The sequence below is a fragment of the Elaeis guineensis genome, chromosome 2 (genome assembly GCF_000442705.2).
Source record: "Elaeis guineensis isolate ETL-2024a chromosome 2, EG11, whole genome shotgun sequence".
NCBI classification, from domain to species: domain Eukaryota; kingdom Viridiplantae; phylum Streptophyta; class Magnoliopsida; order Arecales; family Arecaceae; genus Elaeis; species Elaeis guineensis.
In genome coordinates, this window is record NC_025994.2 from 90,581,619 (window position 1) to 90,605,970 (window position 24,352).

The 24,352-nt window shown below is 38.3% G+C and overlaps 1 protein-coding gene across 1 annotated transcript; it reads left to right on the forward strand.

Moving 5' to 3' along the window:
- Positions 1 to 2,794: 2,794 nt before the first annotated feature.
- LOC105053812 (E3 ubiquitin-protein ligase UPL7) lies at positions 2,795 to 23,659 on the forward strand. Its single transcript, XM_010935108.4, has 14 exons — positions 2,795 to 2,990; positions 3,093 to 3,215; positions 4,486 to 4,726; positions 5,607 to 6,199; positions 7,249 to 8,250; positions 8,321 to 8,655; positions 12,001 to 12,279; positions 12,383 to 12,635; positions 16,346 to 16,516; positions 16,607 to 16,699; positions 18,850 to 18,957; positions 21,044 to 21,160; positions 23,128 to 23,217; positions 23,380 to 23,659. The coding sequence occupies exons 1-14, from the start codon at positions 2,964 to 2,966 to the stop codon at positions 23,461 to 23,463; spliced, it is 3,516 nt and encodes a 1,171-aa protein (XP_010933410.1). The 5' UTR covers positions 2,795 to 2,963; the 3' UTR covers positions 23,464 to 23,659.
- The last annotated feature ends 693 nt before the right edge of the window (positions 23,660 to 24,352 follow it).

Sequence of the window (24,352 nt, forward strand, 5' to 3'; positions counted from 1 at the left end):
CACTCACCAATGCTCTCTTCTTCTGGAAGTAGTTCTATCAGCTTTAGATAAGCGAGAGACAAAGCGTATAGAAGCATCTCAACAACTTTTAGAAGATTCTCACCGATCCCCTCAGCATTGATGAGCAGGTTGAGAAGACTAGGGCATTGATTTTGCTTTTATTGCTTCTCCCTTCGTTTGAGTCTTTAATGACTGTTCTTCTTGTGAGGAGGAGCACTATCAAGATAGATGAGATCACTTTTACACTTCTCCAGAACAAGCTTCTCAGATGGTAGAACTGAGCTTTGAGTTCAGATGGCAACTTGACTTTGGTGGTGACTGAAGGTGGTAGTGGCAGAGGATCGTAAGATGGGCAGTTCAGATCCAAGTTGAGAGACTTCAACAAGATCAGATGCTATCGATATGATGAGTTGGGACATCAAGTCAGAGATTGTCCATAGCTTAGAGATCGGACAAAAGCTAATTCAGCAGTGGTGGTCCATGGTAGCAATACTGATGAGACAGATGATGTGCTTATGGTCTTAGATGAGGTACTTACTTCTTCCTCTTAGTGGATTTTAGATTTAACATATTTGCATCATGTTTGTTGTAGAGTGAAGATGTTTGACTCCATAGAAAGCAGTGAGGGCACTGTTCATTCACCGGATAGATCGAGCTATGCGATCAAATGCATTGGGACAGTTAGTTTCTAGACACATGATGGAGCAGTGAGAAAGTTGGATAAGATTTGATACATACCTAGCTTCAGAAGTAATCTGATTTCACCGAACAGACTGGATTCAAATAGTTACAGATGGAGAGCTGATGATAGAATCCTGAAGGTTGTGCGTGACAGTAAGATTGTTTTGAAAGGAAAAAGGTGTAGAGGGTACTATATCTTAGCAGGAAGCTCAGTGCGAGTGGAGCTTCAGATGCCAGTGGGAGTTTAGGATGAGGTGTAGCTCTAGGTATAGGTGGATTGGGTATAAGTCGGGAGACTCGAGAGGATGACAGGTAATGTCCCAGGGTAAAGTTTCTATTGCCGCAGGAGACTACCCCGAGCAGATCTCAGGTCAGACAATCATAACATATAACAGAGATGAGATCGAATGATCTGGCTCGACTCTTATATTTGCCAATCCATTAGCAGTCAGATATTTGCCGTAGGGTGTGTGGGCAAGATCATTCAGAAGCTTTCAAAGTTATGTGGATGTCGAATGCCGAGCGAGATAGAAATTATTGGGTTTTGATGCATCAAATTCGATCTACAGCAGTGAAGTCCAAGACGAAAAAGCCCACAGTGTAGGCCCACAGGAGCATGGCCCGCAGGCGTGCAGGTTGCAAGCGCGGCCCACAGGCATGCAGGCCTGCAAGCGCGGCCCACAGGCATGTGCAGCCCATGTGTAGGCCCATCGCATGTGACCCAGGACGCATGAGATACGCAGTCTACCGCACAGTCTAGGAGGTGCTTCATGCAGTCCACACATGGGTGTGCACGATCGGGCGGCCACGGGTGCATGCAGATGCAATCAGACGGCTATGGGTGCATGCAAGGTTGAATCGGACGGCCATGGATACATGCAAGATTGATTAGATGGCCAAAATGGTGTGGAGTCCTAACAAGAGTTGTTTTTAGATTTTTTTTAAAGAGTCTGACGGCCTGTGGCAACAGAGAGAGGCTAAGGATTCTGAGACATGACCCAAGAGTCTCTTTGGAGGATTTGGAGAGCATTATGAGAGTTGAGAGCTTCTTGTTGAGAGAGAAATTGATGTACGGAGTTGAGAGGGTATAATCTCCTTTTGTATTTATTTTTTTTCTTATAGTGAAACTTGCATATCCCACGAAGGTAAGCCTTAAGCCGATCCATAATATTTTTTTTATACATCTCTCTTCTTCTTTTCTCCTGTGGTATCTACACCAGTGTTTGCATCTTGAGCGGAGATCCATATTCCACACTTATGAGGAATCCTCCCATAGAAGTGGGGGGTGGGCTGCAAAAGCCACTAGCGCTCGAGGTGGGGGGTGTATGGTGGGATAACCATGGGTGCGTCAGGGGGACGGTGGTGGTCGAGGAACCGCTGGCATGCGAGGCCGGAGGGGAGGCCGACAGTGGAGGAGTCATGGGTGCTATCAGAGGGTGGGGTGAGGGGCACAAGAGCATGAGGAAGAATAAAATAATAATAATAATAATAATAATATATTATTTTTTAAAAATAAAATATATAAAAATAATAATATGAAATATTTAAAATATTTTTTATAGTAAAATATAATTAAAAAAATCATAGCAAAATCCTATAAAAAATTGTATCATTTGTTTCCCGTTTACCTTTCCTAAGATTTGAGATTGCTGGGGTCATAGGTAAGATTTCTTTTAGTTTCAATTAACTTATCACGTCGAAAACTATTATATTGGATATGTGAGAGAATTAATTTTATTAGTTTTGTTGTATTTGTTACTTTATATATATCTTCCAGGAAAAGGAATGTGCACACAATTTCATTCATCGTTCAAAACTTTTACCATCCTTCGTTGGCGGAGCCCTTTCGGTGAGGATTTGCCCTGGAAATTTGATTTTGAATATTATTAGTGCTCGTTTTAGTTAGTCGCAAGTCGGCGTCTGCTGCCGACTTTTTATGTAAAATCGGAGTTTCTTCCGGCGAGTAAAAGACCATGCGACCCCTGACACAAAGTCGGCACTTAGGCGCTACGTTTTATGAGCAAACGAACAGAAGATATTAAACCACGGGATTGCAGTTGCCGACTCCATTTACATCCCTTTCCGCCTTCCCCTTTCTAGTTTATACCGTGGCCGGGCATCCGATCAAATTTAGTCTTTGGGTTCATCCCTAGCCAAAACAGAAGACGAACTTTTCCAAATTGGGGAGAGAGCAACAGAGAGGAAGAGAGGTGGGGGGCGTTCGACGTCTCTGGTGTCTCCCCGCCGGCGACGACCGTCAGGTCCGGCTCTAACACTCCCTAATGTCTGTGCCTCCAAAACAACGCCAGGTATTCCTCTCAATCTTCCTCTATTTCTCCTCCGATTGCGCGATCTTTCTTGGGCAAAAGCTTACAAAATTCCATCTTTGATCTTCTCCACTTCCTTCTCAGGTCTCGCTGAGGGGCGCGAGCGCCAAAGAGATCTCGCGGGACGCCCTTCTCGAGAAGGTCTCACAGGAGAGGGAGCTCCGCATCTACAATCGCCGTGCCTCCGCCGCTGCCCTCTTCGTCCAGGTACCTCCTTCCCATTTCTCCCTCACCCTATCATCTCTTTTTCTATCTTTATTTCTCTCTTTGATCGTTATGTTAGATGAAGATTACGTATTTCCACCCCCTTCGTGTTCTTGATGTTGAAATATTTAACCTGGGTATCGTTGAGTAACGACAGCTATGGATGCGGTTCTTTGTATTCATGTATGGATAGAAATAGGATTTCTTTCACACTGACTTGGTACTGAAGTTTGTTATTTGGAATTTGGGAATAATTTGGAAATTTTGTGCAAAGTGTGGCCGTTGAGTCATAAAACCTCTAGATAAGGGGTCGGTGATATATTTAAGTGGTTAAAGATCCCATCCCGAGGGATTTGGTAAGAAAGTCTTGATAAAGATTGTGCGAATGCGTTCAAGAAACTTGTTTGATTAGGGATGAAGTACTTCTGTTGCATTTCTTTTTTCCTTACAACAGAAATATTTTCTTAGAAAAACTGAAAAATGTTATTTTTTGAGATTTCAGACAAATAATGGAATCAGGCGAGGGATACTTGAGTTATCTGTTATCTCAGCTGGTTCAGAATAATAGGTTTCCACGTTTCCTTGGGATAATTAATCAGAAAGAAGAAAACAATGGCTTTACTTCTGGTCCTTCTAGTTATTTTAACGTGTAATTGAAACATTGGACCAAATCTGCCAAAAGGCATTTGATAGTGGCCATTATGTAGGCTGACCAAGGGGTGGTTTCAGCTGGAAAGTTTTGGTTCTTTCTGAAGATTTTATAACCACAACTTAACAAAGACAATTATAAATAAAAAATTGAGTCACTAGTCCATATAAACAAATTAGCACTGCCTGTACTGGTCATTATTGAGCATCAAAGACAGCATAACCAACATCATTATTGAGTGTCAAAGACAGCATAATCAATTTGAAATACCTGCTAATTCCTGTTATGGATTTAGATCAACTTGATAGCACAAATAGTTCTCTTCATGGTAGAGCCAAGTTGCTGGGACTTAAGCAACCGCCTTTCTGCGGTATTCCACATGATTTTTCTTTCATAATGTTTATGATCCTAGCATGTGTAATATATCACATTTGATTCCTTTTTTTTTTCTTTGACTCATCTGTTCAGATACCAAATGTGTGAGTGTATTTATTAGATGGTGTTCCATATGTTGCCTCTTCTTTCTTTTTGCTTCAGATTGTAAGGATCTGATTGCTTATCTTCAGTTGAGTCTGAATCCAAGTGTTCTAACATCAGCCCTTCATTCCTTGCTTTCACATTCAGCGAGTCTGGAGGCGGTATAATGCAATGAAAAAGGTTTCAGAACAGCTTCAACAGGAATGGGAAACTTTAGCTGATCAGCACAACAATCAAATGACAAGTGGATGGATTTCCAAGAATCTATTGAGGCCCTTTCTTTTTTTTGCAGCTAGATCATCAACTTTGCATCAAAAACTTCAATTCACTAATGTTAAGTGTATGTCGACATGTTTCAAAATTCTCCTACGAAGTATAAACTCAACTGGTATGCCATCTTATCACTGTTTTCCCATGACTGCTTTTTCCTCTCCATTTTCTAAGCCGATGCTTCACGTTTTTCATCACTATGTACATACCTGGGGTAGCACTTATTATACAAAACAAGTTTGTTTATTTTGCAATTATTCCTTATTGAGAAAGGGATGTAGGTATTGAATTGGATTCATTGGATGGTGCAGATCCTGTTTTGTAAAATATTAAAAAAACAAATGCTGATAAAATATGCACAAAATTTCCTGTCAGACTTGGTATTCATGCTACTCATTTTGGCTGATATATCATGAGTCTGCTGACAACAACTGAAGACTTTACAATAGCATATTTGTGAAGAAGTAGAAGGAATAAAGGAGGGGATGAGTGATACACACTCCTTTAGATATCATATCCAGTAGTATTAGAAAAAATGGTAGATGTGGCTGAGCACACCGACGACTGGACCTGGCGGCATGGTTAGACCTGCCCCCAACCTTTGGCAGGACATTTTATTTTTTGACCTTTTGGGGTGTACTCATGCTATATCGGTGCAAGCACCCGCTTGTATCCAGAAAAAAGAAAAAATTGGTAGATTATCGAGGCACCATATGCATGTGTAGTTCTGAAAATGAGTTGAAAAGCAATAGTTGGTAATGCCAATAGACTTCATGGATGGTTGTAAGAGAGATGAACTATGTGGAGTATTATAATTCTAAGTTATGATAATGTGTGAAGGTTAATATGACCACATGTAAAATCATTGCCTGGCTTGTCTCCAAATACTGTTATTTTCAAAAGGAAAAGAGTAATTCTTTACAGAAGTCATTAATTTTTGCGATTTCATATTATTATAATCCATATTTTTGCTGACCTTTATTCCTTTTAATTTGCAGATGCAGAGAAAAACTTCTGTTCTTTGGCCGTAGGTACAAATGAGGAAAAATCCACATGGCTTTATCAAGCACAGAAGCTGATTTCATTATGCTCATTCATTCTTGCCGAGTGTGATATCACCTGTGATGGACATGAAAACATGGTTCCACTTACTGTGCTTGCAATGCGTTTAAGTATTTCCTTATCTGATCTAAAAGGTTGGAAGAGTCTGAAAAGTGATAATATCAGAGATGCTGATATTGCTGTAAAGAGATTAATTGGTTTTATGGCTACAAGAAAAAGTGGTATGTACAGCTGTATTAGGAAATACATCATGAAACTTGGTTCTCAAGTTGCCTCAGGAAAAAAGACTGTTGTGTCCACAGACGATTGTTTTGTGATTACTGCAAGTGCAATAACTTTAGCTTTGTGCTCTTTTCATTCTAAGAGGCTAGATATGGGCGATACTGATATTTTTGATGCGAATGATGCTTCTAAACAGTACTGTGTATTCATACTGACAGTTCCGTATCTCACTCAGTGTCTACCATCTCTTCTCTTACCTGCTCTTAAGCATGAATCTGCACTGCTACCGTGCCTCGACAATTTACTGGTAAGGGTCACCAATTTCTGATATATATGACTCTAAAATTTTTCTTGGTGAATTTTACAGTTGTATAGTAATACCTTGATTATTTAGGGTGCATTTGGTTAGCCATTAAAAAAGTACTTTTTTTGATTTTTGATTTTTAAAAAGCAAAAATCAAAAAGCAATGTTTGGTAACACCATGAAAAGCAAAAAGCAAAAATCAAAATAATCAAAATAATTGCTTTATATGCAAAGAAAAAATATTTTGCTTTCCAAAACTTGCTTTTCTGCTTTTTTTGCTTCCGCACATCTAAAACGCTAAACCAAAAAGTAAAGAGCCCGAATCCTTCTCCCTCGTCGAGCTCTTCACCTCCTCACCCCCTTCTTTCTCCCTTCCTGAACCCTTCTCCCTCATCGAGCTCTTCACCTGCCGTCCTCAAACATTGCTTTTTGCTTTATAGCAACGTAGTTACCAAACATACTTTTTACTTTTTTGCTTTTACTCAATAGCAAAAATCAAAAATAAAAATAAAAAAATATTTTTTAAAAATCAAAAATCAAAAAGTATAACCAAACGCACCCTTAGTGAAAAGAGGTATTTACACCCCTAAAGTTCCAATCTGCAGATATTGGCTAGGTATTTCCATAGTTTTTTTCCGTTTTGAGAGGCGAGAGGGTTCAGATCAACTGAAATCACATAGTATATCAGAATTTGATGATCTTGATTACATCTTTCTGCTTTCTAAGTCACGGGTACCTGAGCTTTGGCACTTAAAAGATATGCCTTCTTTACTTTGCATACTGCACTCAGCTTGTAGGCTTGCCATTTCTGGACATGTGAATGGAAACTTTATATTAACTAGTTTGCATCTGGGCAGACTAGGCTGCGCTATGTTAAGATGGCAATCATATGTCACTTTTATATATTGGATTGCTCAAGGATTTCTATAATTTATATCATTCTATGGAAGACATATTGATGCTAATACTTATATGTTGCTGCTAACATTTTCTTCTTCAAAACTATGTTCTGGAGGCTTTGGAACTGATTAAACTTTGGCAGGTGGTGGCAGATTTCCAAGGATAAAATCTTTGATGAAATATTAAAATTAGAGCAGTCAGAAAATTCTGGTTCTTGTGCTGAGGCAATCCCTTGCTCTGGTTGGGCTCTTGCAAACATTATAAACTTAGCAATGGAGTATGGTGATGATTCTTGTGCTACTGGGCGCTTTATCCAAGGCCTAGATTGTAGATTGTATGTTCATGTCGTCAATATTTTTTCAGAGAACCTTCTAAATTGGCTTGAGAGCAATGTAGGTTTGATGAGAAAACATAGAGATGAATTATTGGCAACAGATTATTCTTCTGAAGCTGTTGATTCAATTTCAGATAATAGCAATAACATGAAGTCTTCATACATAGACCTTCTTAAACCTGTGCACCAGCAGTGGCACCTAAGGAATCTTCTGATCATGGTGAAGAAGAATATTTCAGCTCAAGTTGCATATACTTGTGCTACAAATCAGAGCATAGAATACTTGGGGAACTTCAAGCTACTAAATGTCATATATTTGTATTATTACATGCTTAGAATATTTTCCTTTTTGAACCCTTTTCTTGGGTCATTGCCTATTCTTAATATACTTTCTTTCACTCCTGGCTTTCTTGTGGAACTATGGGAAATATTGGAAGCTTCCATCTTTAGCGGAACTGGCCACTTGTTCTATGAAGTCAAATTTCGCAAGGATGCAAAAGATGCTAACGTTGGGAATTGCAATGAAACAATCTGTGATACAAGGCACAAGTGGAACATGAAGGATGCTGGAAGCAAGTGGGTGAATGTGCTACAGAAGATTGCTGGAAGATCAACTGATGGAAACTGTACCAACTCAAATGGTGATCCTCTTAGTCCTGATCATGTTAATGAGGATGCTCATGATTTATGGGATGTTGAAGCTATGAGGCGAGGACCACAAGGTGTTTCGAAGGACTTGTCGTGTATGTTGCATCTGTTTTGTGCTACATATGCACACTTGCTGTTGGTTCTAGATGACATAGAGTTCTATGAAAAACAGGTATACTGATGTGAGCTTCTAAGTATGTGATTTTTTCAACATACTCTAATCATTTTCTTTTATCAACTAGGTTCCATTTACACTTCAGCAGCAGCGAAGAATTGCATCAGTGCTTAACACATTTGTATATAATTCCTTTATTAATAATGGAGGACCCAGCAGTAAAACCGTAACAGATGTAGCAGTCAGATGCCTTCATTTGCTTTATGAAAGGGATTGCAGGCACAGATTCTGCCCCTCTTCTCTGTGGCTAGGACCTGCAAGAAAAGGTCGCATTCCAATTGCAGCAGCTGCCAGAGCTCATGAAGCTGCATTTATAAATTTGCAGTGTGGCGATTCTTCAACCATCTCAAGCATGAGCTCTCTACTCACAACTGTTCCACATGTATATCCATTTGAAGAGAGGTATCATGAAAAATGTTCTAATTATATTTTAATATAATTGAAACACGCATAAATCTTTTTGTAATTATGGTAGATTGATTTTTTGCGTAAAGTACCCTTGAAGCAGCATTTGAAATCATCTAGTATTTGTTTATGATTATTCATTTAATGTTACGACCCTAACTATAACACCAAAAATGCCTAGGTGTTATAGGTGTATCAGCCATAGGCCTTGATCAAGTATCTGATAACCACGCCCGCTGTCTGTGTCCTACTTGGTCTACTCTTTCCATGTGATAGCTTCAATCTTAGACAATCAAGTAGCCTTTCCATATGGTGATGCACTCTGGTCACTAGGTAGTCGTTTCCACAAGTGGCTCTCTAGCCCCTACCTTTTTTCTGCAGGTAGCATTCTTAGAGGTTACCCCTTCTGCAACTTGAACCCATGCTTGGCTCTGGGTGGATGCCAAAAGTTACAGATCTATCCATGACAACAAAAATACCTAGGTTTGGAAGTGCACTAGGTTTTAGTCTTAATTAGATATGTAACATATGCATATATTAGTTAGTTGTGATCTTTTTGTCTAGTATTCATTTGCTACACATATACCCTCTAGTTATGACCATTTTATTTGCATGTGACTGGTATGATTGACTGTACTGAATCAGTATTTTGGATTCATTTCATGCAAGGTTTTCTGTACTGGTACCGGTGGCCGGATCGGCCGGCCGGCGGTACGATACGGCACGCCTCCGTTCCATTCCGAACCGAGGCGAACCGACGAAGGAAATCGGGAAAGAAAAAGAGAGAAAGAGAGAGAAATAGAGAGAGAGAGGGAAGGAGAAAGAAAAAGAGGGAGGGGAATCCGCCGGAGGGCCTCCGGCGGACAGCCGTGGCCGTCGGGCGGCGGAACGGCCTCCCGCGGCTCCGCGCGGGGAACAGGGGCGATCCGCTCCTGTTTCTCGATTTTTTTATAAAAAGCTTTTTCAAAATGAAGTCGGCAAGTGGTTTGCCGACTTAATTAAGTGAAGTCGGCAAACCACTTGCTGACTTCGTTTTGAAAAAGCTTTTTAAAAAAAAAAATCCGAGAAACAGGGGCGATCCACCCCTGTTCCCCACGCAGAGCCGCGGGAGGCCGTTCCGCCGCCCGACGGCCAAGACTGCTCGCTGGAGGGCCTCCGGCGGATCCCCTTCCTCCCTCTCTCTCTTTATTTCTCTCTCTTCCTCTCTTTTTCTTCCCAGCAACGGCATGTACCGTTTTGCATGCCGGAACCGTCTCGGTTCCCCGCCGGGACGGTTCGGCCCGCCCCGTACCGGGCGGTTCGGTCTGGTATGGCAAACCCTTTTCATGGTAGGGTTTATACTTACAATTTCTACTTATTAAATAGTTGTTTGGGTAGCTGTGTTTGCTCTAACTTGAACTGTAACATGAGGAATACTTTGCTGTGCAAGTTAGTTGTAAGGCTTATAGAACCTTGCGAGAAACTGGGGCGGTTTTCTTGAAGTCATTTGTCCACAGAAACCTTTAAGAAATCCAACTTCAAAACATCTTACAATTGCCGATCATTGATGACTTTGTCTTTTCATTGTGCAGATAGGTGATTACAATGTGCTTGCAGTATTTTTTGTACAAATACCTCCACATAGTAATTTTTGATCAACCTGACATCCTGGCTGTTATTGATATGTAGAAAACCTCTTGATGTATTTCTTTTATGGAAAATTTAATATGCCATAGTAAAACTTACCTTACCTGAATGCTAATTGAAATTCTAGTCTGATAAATTTAGCATGTGTGGGTCGTAGGAATATGAGATTTTATGGAAATATATGACGTCACTAAATAAAGGGTCAAGTTATTCTTGGTACCTAGTGTTTTTTTTTTTTTTTTGGGTTCTTTTACTCTTTTCCTTCTCTCTTGAATCTAATAGGAGTTGGAGACGTGTTTCTTGAAAACAAAAAAAAAGAACCAGACTATATTTGAGAAATATATTAACAAAAATCAGAGGAGGATACATTAAGGTGATAAATTGATGAGGTAAGAATGAAAGGTATAATTATTAAGACCAAAGTTTTGAAGTGAATGCAATTCTCACTAAGGGCATGAAACTAATGTGTTTGCTTACTAACAACCCACGCACATGTTTCTCAATTCTTATGTTATACCCTATTATCAGAAAAATGAAAAAAAATTATCTTGTACTCAAAATTACGTGGTTTACTGCAATGATGCTGGCCAGGGTGCTGAAAAACTATCTTCTCCTCGATTTTCCTGACCTGGTTGGAGAGAGAATGAAGCAATTCTTTCAATCTGTTCATGTCTAACCTCTGAAAAAATAGGAGAATTGCTAAAGTAGGGTTAAGGATGATTAAAACCGATTATATTAAAACCAATTATATTCCCCTTATTTTTATACTAGTGAGGTCTGTCCTAACAAAATCCATGTCAGGTTTCTCTTATAGTTAGAAGATATTGCGGCTTTCCTAAAATAGCTATGACCAGTAGGAATAATCACAAATCTAAAATCTCCATGGAGCTAGATCTTGACTTCTTAAATCAAATCATTTCACCCAATTCTTCCTGGATTGTGAGATCAAAGTCTTCCCCAAAAAGGAAACTTTACTTTGACTGGCCAATTTAAAGGCCTAAATATCATCTTAGTCTCTAGTTAGTTTTGTGTGGTGAACCTGTTAGGGGTCACAGCACTTTCATATTACTTCTTGAGAGCTTTATTTTGATGCCTGGCATGCTGAAATTGATGTTGAATGAGAAAATTATGGCCTCTAGAAGTTGGTGGGTTCATGATCGCATCTTGAATGCGGCTAATCTTGCTCCAGAACCCTATCTAGAGCAACTTAGGGTGGCCAAAGGGCCCCCAAAGTTCTGAATGATTGTTGCTTGATAGATAATGGAGACTGCTGTGGACTTAAAAAAGGATGCAATAATTTGTGAACAAGGGATAAACAAGTCATGTTGTTTGTTTGTGAGTTAGGTTTGAGTTATGCTACTTATCATATGGAAAGCATGATACCTCTAGACAGATGTGAAAATCATCATTCTACGAACTAGTATTCCTTGATTGTCACTGTCATTAGCTGTAAATTTGTATTATTACTTAATCAGCATATCGTAAACTCAAGTCCAGTCCTGTATAGTTCTGAGACTAATGCATCATTCCTGCAGATATCTAATCATTGCTTCTACCTTGTTTTTGTCTCTGAAATGATTGAATCAAATTGACCTGCTTTACAATTTCACTTTATTGACAACATTAAATAGAGCTTGTTTGAAGTTTTACTTTCCTGATGCGCTTTTGCTGCTAATATTTCATGATGGTTCATTTACATTTATAGTCCCTTTGCAGAGTTCAAATGTTCAGGGAATTTATTAAGATGGACAAAGTCGCCAGAAGGGTGGCTGGTGAGGTGTCCGGATCAGGTTCAGGGTCAATTGAGATAGTTGTTCGTCGAGACCACATTATTGAAGACGGATATAGGCAATTGAATTTTCTTGGATCAAGGTTGAAGTCATGCATTAATGTGTCATTTATTAGTGAATGTGGTCTTCCTGAAGCTGGTCTGGATTACGGAGGTCTGTCAAAGGAGTTCTTAACTGATTTGTCAAAGGCTGCCTTTGACCCTCAGTAAGTCTAAATGTTGTTTCTTCATGTAGTAATCCATTTTCTTTCAAGTAGCTTGTTTACTTGTACATAATAAAAAAATACTCAACATTTTTTGTGGGCACAGGTATGGACTTTTTTCTCAAACCTCTACATCAGAGAACAATTTAATTCCTAATATGTCTGCGAGATTGCTAGGGAATGGCATTGAGATGATTGAATTCCTTGGAAGAGTGGTTGGAAAAGCTCTTTATGAAGGGATTTTACTAGACTATTCCTTTTCACCAGTCTTTGTGCAGAAGCTGTTGGGTCGCTATAGCTTTCTCGATGAATTATCAACACTAGATTCTGAACTGTACAGGAGTCTTATATATGTAAAGGTAAGCTCGTGGTTGTAGTATGTGTATTTTTGAAGTTCATTTTGTTGCTCTTTTTTGATTTCTAATGGAAGGCTTGTATTTCGTATGTGTTTACATATCATTAGATTTTGATATCTACTCATGTTTTAGAATTACAATATGGAATGGAGATACTGTACTTCATGGTTGCATTCCCCCAAGGACTTAAGTTGTACCTAAGAAATCATGCCAACCATGACGAATACCAGCATGTTGAGTATTGTACCATTCTGGACCATACACTGCATATCATAACAATACAATCAGGTACTTTTGAGGACATGTGCTAGCGTGTGTTTATTGCCACAATGATTGTGCATTGGCTAGACCTTGGATACTTATATAGGCCAAGAAATCTAAATAATATCTTTTGATTAGCCTTTTTAGATGAGATTCTAGGAGCTTACAATAATGATATAGTTAGAGGTCTTGATATGCTCCCCTGTATCAATGCAGGATAGTATTTGCTGTGCCAGCTCCAATTGCATAGTATCATACCAGTAAGGTATCGATATGGGGAACAACACCACAACTTAAAACATGCATACAAATCCACAATTCTAATTCTATGAAAAATATGAGTTTATGATATGTTTGGAAAGTCCTTCTAGGAGCTAATACAAAACAAACATGCGGTTGTAAGAAAGAAGTCTTACTTGAGGCTTAATTTCCCTAACTCCTTTTAGACTCTTTAGACAAGCACCTTGACGCTCAAATTAGGGAGAGATAGAGATTAGACTCTTTTAAGGCAACACCTTACACCTTATAGCAAGGTTCACCATCTCGGTAATGGGCCTTATACTGGTGCCAACTTGTTACTGTGTTGGTATCGGGTTGGTTCGGCATACCGAGTATCAGTATGCCTCCTATATCATGTACCAATACCAAACTAGTATAGTATTGTATGCCTTGTACTGCCTGTTTTGGTACAGTATGGCAAACCTTGCCTTATAGTGTGCCATTTGTGGGAGGCCCATAAATAAACTTAGCTTATCTTCTTAAACCATGAAAGGACGGGATAAATATTAATTGATTTTTTGTGAGGTAATTCTGCACAAAACACTTGCCGTGTACACAACAACTGGGGGGTTAAGAAATTTGGGGATAGTTGATGCCAGAGCAGGCTCCTTGAGTGCAAGGCTGGTCCTAATATATATTAGCATGTTACGTTGCTAAATGGCCTATGTATTAAGATAGATTCCATTTGTAATACTCAAATAGACAATATTCCATAAACCCATATGAACTTCATGCAAAGGATAGTAGTACAAATCATCAAAAGGATCTCTTGTGCATAAAACTACAATGTAGCTTTTTTTTTTTGAGAGAAGAATAAAGCAACTAAAACTCGTTCATGTTGAAAAAAAGGGTAGTGTAAATTAGCATTCCGAGTGCAAAATCTTTTATAGGCGTGTATTTTTCTTGCTGGTTCTTCCATGAGTTGGCTTGAGATGTGTACCATGCTGACCCTTGAGTGGTAGCAGTGTGTGATGATTTAATTCTTGACTTGAAGAGTCTATGACACTCCTTTAGGAATTATGACTGCTAAGCATCATCAAATGATCTTTTTCATATAACAGTTAGTCACTTTTATTGCAAAAGATATTTTCATGCACAATTTGAGCTAGATATTGTTATTATTAATAACCTTACTAAATATAGATGCAGCCACGTGTACTTAAGTGCACATGTTATATATGGCAAGGATTGAGTGTGGATGTGTACTAGTCCATACAGACCATAGATCATACCAGGAAGGTACTGATAATGGTAGGTTCTCCATACTGATACATGGTTTTTGCATTTATTTTGCTGTCCTGACATCAAGACACATACATGTGTCAATGTAGTAGTGTTTCATACCAGTTCGCATATATATATATATATATATATATATATATATATATATATCTGTCTGTGTGTGTGTGTAAGTATGTATGTATGTATGTATATGTGTGTGTATACACACACACACACACATATTCATATACATATATATATGCATATATATATGTACATATATATACACACACATATATTCATCTACATATATATATATATATATATGTACGTACACATATATATATATGTACGTACATATATATACGTACATATATATATATATATATATATATATATGTACATAGATATACGTACATAGATATATATATGTACATAGATATACGTACATAGATATATACATATATATCTATATATCTACATATATATATGTACATACATACATATATATATATATCTATATATGTATGTACATATGTATCTATATATATATATATATATATATATATATATATATATATATATATATGTATATATATATATATGTACACACACACACACACACACACATATATATATATGTATGTATGTACATATATATGTACATGTATGTACATACATGTATATACTTACATACATGTATATACATGTGTGTGTGTGTATACACACACACATGTATATACATGTATGTATGTATGTGTATATATATGTGTATGTATGTATGTGTATGTATATATATATATGTACACACACACACACACACACACACGTATATACATATATATACACACACACACACACGTACATACTTACATACATACATACATACATACATATATATATGTGTGTGCATGTGCGCGTGCGTGCATGTGTGTGTGCGTGCGTGTATGTGTGTGTGTATCATGAATTGTGTGGATTGTTTGTATGTGTGTGTATTGCAGCTATAATACCAGCACATAACAAAAGGACCTTATATCTCAGTAAATTCAATAAATGAAGTTGCAAATTGAAAAATCTAAACTTTTGGATGTGAACTACATTTCTGAAATGCTCATGCAGAATAATCATATATTTTGGGAACCCCTGCCCATGCTTCAAGTCCTCCAAAGTATGTAGTTCTAATGGCATGATAATTCGGGACGGCATGATGCATGGGCCAAGGCTCTATTAAAGAAGTTTTTTATGCATAGGCATTTTAAGCCTTTTGCATCACATCCAACAGATTAGATTTCAATTTTCAACCATCAGCATTGAGTTATGCAGTGACTGTATTATGCAGTGAGAGTGGAGTCCTTTTTGCACCTTGTAATGCTATGTATGTGTGCAAGCAGGTGGACGGGCCAATGTGCTTGCATGCACACATGTCTTGTCAGCCAGTTTATGCAAGTTTTTTAGCCTTGTGTTTCAATGAAGGGTTGGAGGTTTTCTGATGTGCAAGTTCAGATTTGTCTGACTCAGTTTAGAAATAAAAGAAGCATATTGGATATTCTTCTGTATATGAATAAGATTTGATATTTTCTGTATTTGTGGCTTGGGTGTCTATTATTACTCAACTTGTTTTGTGCTATCAAAGTGATGAAATTGTATCTCTACGTATGATTACATTAGGGTTAATATCAATGCAGCGATATTGCCAGGGTAGAGAGTTTCGTAAGATGGATTGTGCAAGAGTAGTGTACCTTTTATTTTCTTAATGGAAGTTGCTTAGGTTTTGCCTTATATCTCTCAAAACAATTTTACTATAGTGACATTGGAAAAAAAGGTGATAATTTGGCTTAGAATTTTTTTTCTTCTCGTGATTATAGTGTTATAACCTCACCAATGTAGTTGGATTCCTAATTTACAATTGGGATTAGATTTTTCCCCTTCTCTAATGTCCTGTTAGTCAACAGCATTGTGATGGTGATGTGGCGGAGCTGTCTTTAGATTTTACAGTTACTGAAGAGCTCTGTGGCAGAAGGGTTGTGACTGAGCTTAAACCTGGTGGTACAAATGTGTCTGTTACAAATGAAAACAAGTTACAGTATGTTCATGCAATGGCAGACTACAAACTTAATCGCCAAGTATGTCATATACTTCTGGTATTTTTGTATGTTATTCTCTATTTTCTATTGTATATGCAAACAAAATGATCTTCTAATGTTGGCCTGCAGATACTTCCGTTTGCAAATGCATTTTATAGAGGCTTGGTTGATCTCATATCACCATCTTGGTTGAGCTTATTCAATGCAAATGAATTCAATCAGGTAATTTTTCTTTGAGCTGTAATAAAGTTTCTTGGACCTTATAATGCAGATCTTGTTGACTTGAGATGTACTCATGGAATAATGATACTTCCCTACTCCTTCAGGATCCCTCTTATTTTACTGGTTTAAAATGTTTTTTGTTGGGAAGATGGATTCTAATTTTAAAGTTCTGCACAGCTATTCAATTGACTTATTTATCTGAATTGACTTAGCTTGTATATGCATTAGTTGTAAAATAAGATAAGCCAATGTTCCTTATTATAGTCAAAACCATGGTTCATTGAACATCCCTGAAGTGCCCGGTTCGGGGCATACTGAACCATACTGGTGGCTGACCGGGATGGTCCCAACGTTTGAAACAAGAAATAGCTGAGGGGTACAAAGAGAAGGAAAGAAAGGAAGAGAGAGAGAGAGGGGGAGGGAGGAGGGAAGGAGAGGGAGAAGGAGAGAGGGTCTTCAGATGCCGCCAGAGGGCAGCCGAGCTCAGTGGAAGCCAGTGGATGTTGGAGGGAGGGAAGGAGAGGGGGAGAGAGAGGAGGCCGTTGGAAGCCTATAGAGGGCCGGTGAGGCCACCACATTGCTACCGAAGTTGGTGAAGGCTAGAGGAGGGGCTCAGCCTTCCTCCCAATCGAAACATAGGCTTCGGTCCTTGATTATCTTTTTTTTTTTTTTTTTTGCGATTTATCCGGTCAAGTCGGCGAGGCAACTTCACTGGTTTTTCTCTTTTTTTTTTTGGATTTTCATTTGAAGTCATCAACACGGTTGTCAAAGCCCCTATTTTGATCAGGAGGCGGGAGGAGGGAGGAGCCCTCGTTCGGCCTTGATGGTGGCATGATGGCCTCATCGAACTTCCGGCAGCCTCTGGCTTCCATCGAGCTCGACTGCCCTCATTCGGCCTCCCTCTCTCCCTCTCCCTCTCCCTCTCATTCCCTCCCTCTCTCTTCTTCTCTTGTTCTCCCTCTCCCGACTGTGTTGGTCTAGACTTGAATTCTTTTACTCAAATTCTTGTTTCTTAGTTGTTTTAATCAATCCTGTTCTTTGGATTTCTTTTTCCATTGCATGTTGTTCTTTAAATATATGGACCAAGGTTTTAATCCTATGGGACAAAGGTGTCCCGGATTCTCTATGGAACGGGATACCCCGTCTGTCCCGTTCTGTCCTGACAGCAGTCCCGGTCATGCATTCAAATAGATATCCTCCATCCTTCTCCCCTTCTTTCTTCTTTTCTTTCTTTCTTTTTTTTCTCTTTTCTTTCTTCCTTCTTTTCTTTCTATTTCTCTACTTTTCTTTCTTTTCTTTCCTTTTTCTTTCTTTTTCTTCACCCTTCCATTTTTTTTTTTAATTTTTCTTCTTCTTTCCTTTCATTTTTTCCTTTTCTTCATTTTCTTTTTTCCTCTTTCTTATTCTCTCTATACAAGGATGGATTTCGGAGTCCCGAGCCCGTCCTAATCCTGTTTTCCCACAGGAATGGGACGGGACAGCTGGGATGCCCCTTCCCATTGGGATGTAAAATCTTGATACGGACTACTAAATAATTTTGTAAGTGCAAAGAAATCTGCCTGTGTTCTTTTAGAAATATAATGTGTATAATTTGTATGCTTGTTTGTGAGCATGCACATGCACTGCCATCAGTGCATGTGCCTGTTAATGGACAGAATGTGGCCAGGTAGATGAAATCTTTTGCATCACATGGCATAACCAGCAAGCTTCATGGCCTCTAATTCAGGTCTGACTTTATGCTTCACTATTCATTCTTAATGTGGGTTTGATTCTTTGGATATGCATGAAAGTTTAGACCATCTTCCAGCTCCATTTTAGGTTTCTCATGTCTTGAATTCCTTACAGACCCTTCAGCATAAGTCAACTGCTCATGATTAATCCAGTTGTCAGACATTTATGGGGTTTGAGCATCCCATACCATAACAATATCTTCTATTAGGGCAAAGTTTGAGCTTTCTCTATTGAACTTGTGCTAACATTATCTTACCTAATCTCATTCATATCCACTTTTTACCATCATGTTACCAGTGAAAATTGTCACTGTTTATGTGTTGATTCCGAATTAATTTCTAACAACAACATTGTGTTGTAGTAATTTGAAATTTAGACCTTGTTCTGATGGTGTTCTGATCCTTAATTGCTGCATGCAGTTGCTTTCAGGTGGAAATCATGACTTTGATGTTGATGATTTGCGAAGCAACACTAAGTACACTGGTGGTTATTCCGAGTCAAGTCGTACAGTTAAGCTCTTCTGGGAGGTACTGGTCCTATACAATCCATATCTTCATGGCAGTAATTTGTACTATATCCATATACATATATACATATACATGCATCTATATACATGTATGAATACATATGCATGCATGCATGTATATGTACATGTATGTATATATATGTGCAAGTATGTGTGTGTTCTCATAGCAAAATACCAAGCAGGTTTATTTCTGCATTTCACATATTGTTGCCTAACAAATACATTTTGTATGATTTTGTATGAGCTAACAGTTAGTAACATAATTATCAGCATCTATTCCATAAATTTTGCCTCATCACGCTCATGAAAATGTATAGTTTTCTGCAGCATGTCTATTGCTTTTATTTATAATCCAAGTATTCTATTAATTGACCTGATAGTCCAGATCATATTCTCCAGTGCCTTAAGCAGGTTGTTATGTATTATGCTTATGTGAGAAAATATCTGATGTACTTGTAGACATGCCAAATACAATAGGGTAATCTGGGTCCTCGTTTGACACCATACGATCAGCTTTGAAGGGCTTAACCAAGAGGAAGATTGCTGAAAACAGATCTTGGTCACCAACCGTTCAATTTTTACATTCTTAAATATGTAGGAATGCAGAATATGTTAGTTGAAGGCAGCTGAAACAGGTTGCAGAAATCTGGATTAAGATTTTGAAGTACCTGTTAGAATGTTCGGAACTACAAAAGTACCTCTGTTGGAAATGAACCCACTAAGCTAGGAATGCTGGAACCATATCTGACTGGAATGATATTGCCATCTTATGCAGGGGAACACTTCAATAGTCATGGGCTTGCAGTGGCCATGGATATGATTATATCCTTGAGAGGCTATATGCATGCAAACACCATGGATAATATTTTAAAATCTTACGTACGATACCATAAAATATGGTGCATAACTCAATGATTGGGGTTGGAATTGGGCTCGCCAACTTGAGGTCCATCGGGCTGGGCTGATTTCGACTCAAGCTTCGGGCTAGGCCCAAATAAATTTGGACCTGGTTTGGTCTAATAAGATGTAGAGCCCATTTGATTTTCAAGCCAGGCTTGGGTACACCATTGGCCTGACCTGAGCTCGAGCCTAGCTTTTTTGAAAAAGTTGGCAGTGGTGATGGCAGCGACAAGGTTTCCCTCTCAAAGGAGGATCTTGAATGCGAAAACGATGATGTTAGTGGTGATCCGGCAGCGATCAGCCATGAGCGCTTGGCGAGGCTTCTAGGTGAAGGCAAGCAGCATGAGGATATGATCCAAATGACAACTGTTGATGGCATTGCCACCATGAGCGCCACCTCCAAGGAGAGTAGGCCGAAGATCCCACCATAGAGCATGGAGGGCCGGTAGCCGACAATGGCAGGGGAAGAGGCGGAGGTGGTGGTGAACTTGTACCAGGAGCAGATGGAAAGGAGGAGGTTCCAGGAGGAGGGCGTAGATGAGGAGGAAGAGGAAGAGTACGTCTGCCTTGCTCAACACCCATAGTTGTAGCGACTCTTCCCATCATGATGATGGTGAGCTCTCAAAATCTGCCATCGATTTAGGGTTGGAATATTTTGACTGGCCCAATCGGGCTTGGGACTGGATTTTTCAAAGAAATTTGGGCCTAAGCCTGGCCCGAAGCTCCAAAAAAATTTTGGGCTGGGTTCGGATAGGGATATCGCCCAGCCAGCTCCAGCCCTATCAATGATGCACTTTAGATTGATGGAATCTAGTACAAGTTAGTTAGTGTGAGTTGCTGTCTTCTAGGGCATTGCTGATGAATATTAATAAACCTACTAGTGACAACATTGTAATGTGTTGAAGAAAATTTATGTGGAAGTATATATTTCTGTGCTTTATCTGAATACTGCATCAATGATTGTAATATTTATCAATAAACAGGCTGCTTAATGAACAGTACATGCTAATTATTCATGGTAATATGGAACAAATATCATTATGCGTAGGTGGAAGACACATGTTGAGTGGGGTTTATTCCTTGTTGCAGTTTTTTTTTTTTTTTTTTTAGTAACTCTAAATTCCTATACATAAGATTGTAATTTTAATAGGAATATCCAGATTTATGCTTTATATATGATACTGCAGGTTGTCAAAGGATTCAAACCAATTGAAAGATGCATGTTACTTAAGTTTGTGACAAGCTGTTCACGAGCACCATTACTTGGATTCAAGCACCTGCAGCCTTCTTTCACGATTCATAAGGTTTGGTCTTGTTTAGACCTTCAATGGCATTTTGACTGTATTATTGGTGTTTTTAACTGCTAAAACACTACAATATTTTTTCTAAGAACTACATCCATGTCTTATAAGAATTCTAAGATTTACCTACTAAAAAGAACTTGCTTAGGAAAACACTGAATAACTTTACAGTTCATTCCATTTCTTAAACAAACCTGCATGTGGAGTGTGAGTATTTTTGTGAAAAATACCAAGATAATGCTTGCATTTCTTAAGCCATGAGATTTGTTGTGATCACATTATTCCATCCTAATCTTCTTTTTTGCTTTTTCTTAGGCTAGATTACTGCTGCCTGTGCATTGCTCACCTCCCTTGGAGCATGACTATGTACTCATTTGATGGTTCAGAATTGTTTTATAAGTATCTCATTCTGTGGTAGTTTGGTTGTTCATGAATGAACCAAAACAAATGAAATGACAAAACAAAGTGAACTTTTCCCCTTTAAACTCACAATTAACTAACACTTGCAGGGATAGTTTAAATACTTTGATCAATACTATCGATGCATTCTTTTTACTGAAAAAAATCTTTTGTTTCTGACTTACCGAACCAAAAATAAGTGGAAGGTGGGTGTTTTGGGAGTGGGGGGGGGGCGGGGGGCGCCACCAACTTTTTATTCCCTTTCTCAACATCTTGTACTTATATGTGGTTGAAACCAATTTACAACTGAGATAAAACACCATGCTCATTAGAGTGACAAATATAGAATTTTACATCTTATCAGACAGAGATATAGAGGGTAGCAATTTTTGTCCTGGACATGCCAACCAGCCCAAACCAGCTGAAATCAGTGGGTTTGAATTAAGAATATATATAGCTTGTTGGGTTTTTAGCTGAAACGTACCGAATATGTGGGTAGGTATGGGTTTGATCCTCTAAGCCGATGCATCACCATAGGTATAAATCCTTAAAATCCATACCTGAACCTTTAGGATCACGGTAATTGTGTAGTAGGCTATGGTTTAATCAAGGATTGGTTCAGATGATTAGGAGGGCTGCACTATTAATGGTTCAAAGAATGAATAAATATAACAAAGGCAGAAGTGGAAGAATCCACATATTTAGGATCTGTCATATTTTCTTCTCTATTTAAATTCTCTCTTTACTTTCTCAAATTATTTGGATATGCTGCCTTAAATCCCCTATTATCTTTTCACTTACTAAGCTGTGAAGTGCTTATTTGGTGGACAAATTGGCTAGTCTATGTGAAATAAATAGTTTGATATGGGTTTATTTTTTTCAGTAGTTCGCCCCATATATTATGTTGTGGTTGCAATGAACGCCTCTGGCTAATTGCTATGGTAAAGGCAAAGGATAGTGCTGGAGCCTGTCTTTGCATCTACTTGAACTATTAAAAGTTCATGTAATTGTATGTTTGATGATCTTAGAAGCTATATGTTACTTTAATCGGGAGGATACATAGTGGGCTATTTTCCTTTGTTCTGTCTGTTTGGAGGAAAAAAAGGTTTTCCTCCTTGGGGGCACCATTTAACATGACGTATACAAGGCAACAGCTCAAGTATTTCGATTGTCCCTGTTTGCAAGGTCCAACCACAATCTTTAGTATGTATCCTTATGACAATACGAAGATGGCATGAGGTCTTTCTTGACAGGTTCATAATCATCTTCTTCTCATTTTGGTGACTCAGCTACCTGAATTGAGGAGTGAGTTGAATAAATCAGCTGATTTGGAGTTTTGGATTGATTTCCATGTCTCCAGACTGGTTTGATGAGCCATTGGTTGTCAGATTGATATTTGTTTATTTCTATCAATAAGTAGATCAACATGTTTCGGAAAAAAAATGCAGTGGTGCATGCAAAGCTTTAGCAATTTACTAATTCATCATCAAATGCTTCATGTAGTAATTCACTCTTAATGGTTATGTTGGATTCATCATAGATTGTAGCTGATGTTGGAATTGAATGCTCAGGTTGCATGTGATGTACCTATTTGGGCCACAATAGGTGGGCAGGATGTAGATCGTCTTCCCTCAGCTTCCACATGCTATAACACACTCAAGGTAATTTGGTGAATTACCCTAAACTTTCTCTTTCTAATTGCTATTGCTACCATTTAGTAGCTTATATATGATTTATTTTGAACCGCAGATCTATTGATTTAATAACTAGTTTATCTTCTAAGTTCAATATGTTTTTTATGTTGTTTTGTCCTAATTCATTAGCTGCCAACGTACAAAAGATCAAGTACTTTGAGGAACAAGCTACTTTATGCAATCAGTTCAAACACCGGATTTGAACTTTCTTAAGGGTACAGATATTTTCTACTTCCATTTACAATATTCCTTGACAAAATGTAAATTTAGCTGTTGTGTTAAAAGATATATGAGTGCATTACTGTAAAGAATATTAACAGAACCATCCAGGCTGTGTTTGTTTATGTATGTTGTCTATGTATATTATTTCAGTTCTATTATAAAAGTTTATTTCATATTGCATTTTGCATTGAGGACCGCAATGTGTTCTCTTGATTACAATACTGGACATTCTTGTGCTGCCACCATTTTGAGCTTACGGTTAGAGAACATCGATGATTAGTGATGCAAAAGTAGGTATCTCTCAACCCTTTTCTCCCTTGGAACAGTAAATATCTTGGATCAGACTTAGATTCGTCCTGGTGAAGGAAAAATCTCAGGAAGTTTCAAATATTTTGAGTCCTAGAGTTTTAGATGGGGGACTTTGCATCAAAGTTGTATGCACTACCTTCTAGGACTGAGAAATAGGTGAAGCAAGTTGATAGATATTCTTAAGATTAGACATCTTTTACTCTTTCATGATAACATAGTAAATTTAGAAAACATGCTGCTCCTGTCAAACATATCAAGCTAGAATTGTTTCTGTTGTATTTCTAAGAATAATTAAAGATTTTTCCGTAAAAGAAACAAATTGTCAATGCCCAATTTTCTGTCTGCAAAAATGAACGCTACGACATTGAAATAGTTGGCCAAGATACTTCAACTGAGAATCAAGTTTAATGCTAGCTGCACCATATGTGGAAAATTAAACACAATGTTTTGGGTACAGGATGTTCTGCAATGGCCACAAGCAGAGTGATAGATCATTTTTCTGTAGGTGGATTCTATATGGGTGAAGATTTTAGGATGTTCTGCTTGATTGAAAGTCATATTTTTTCCCAGA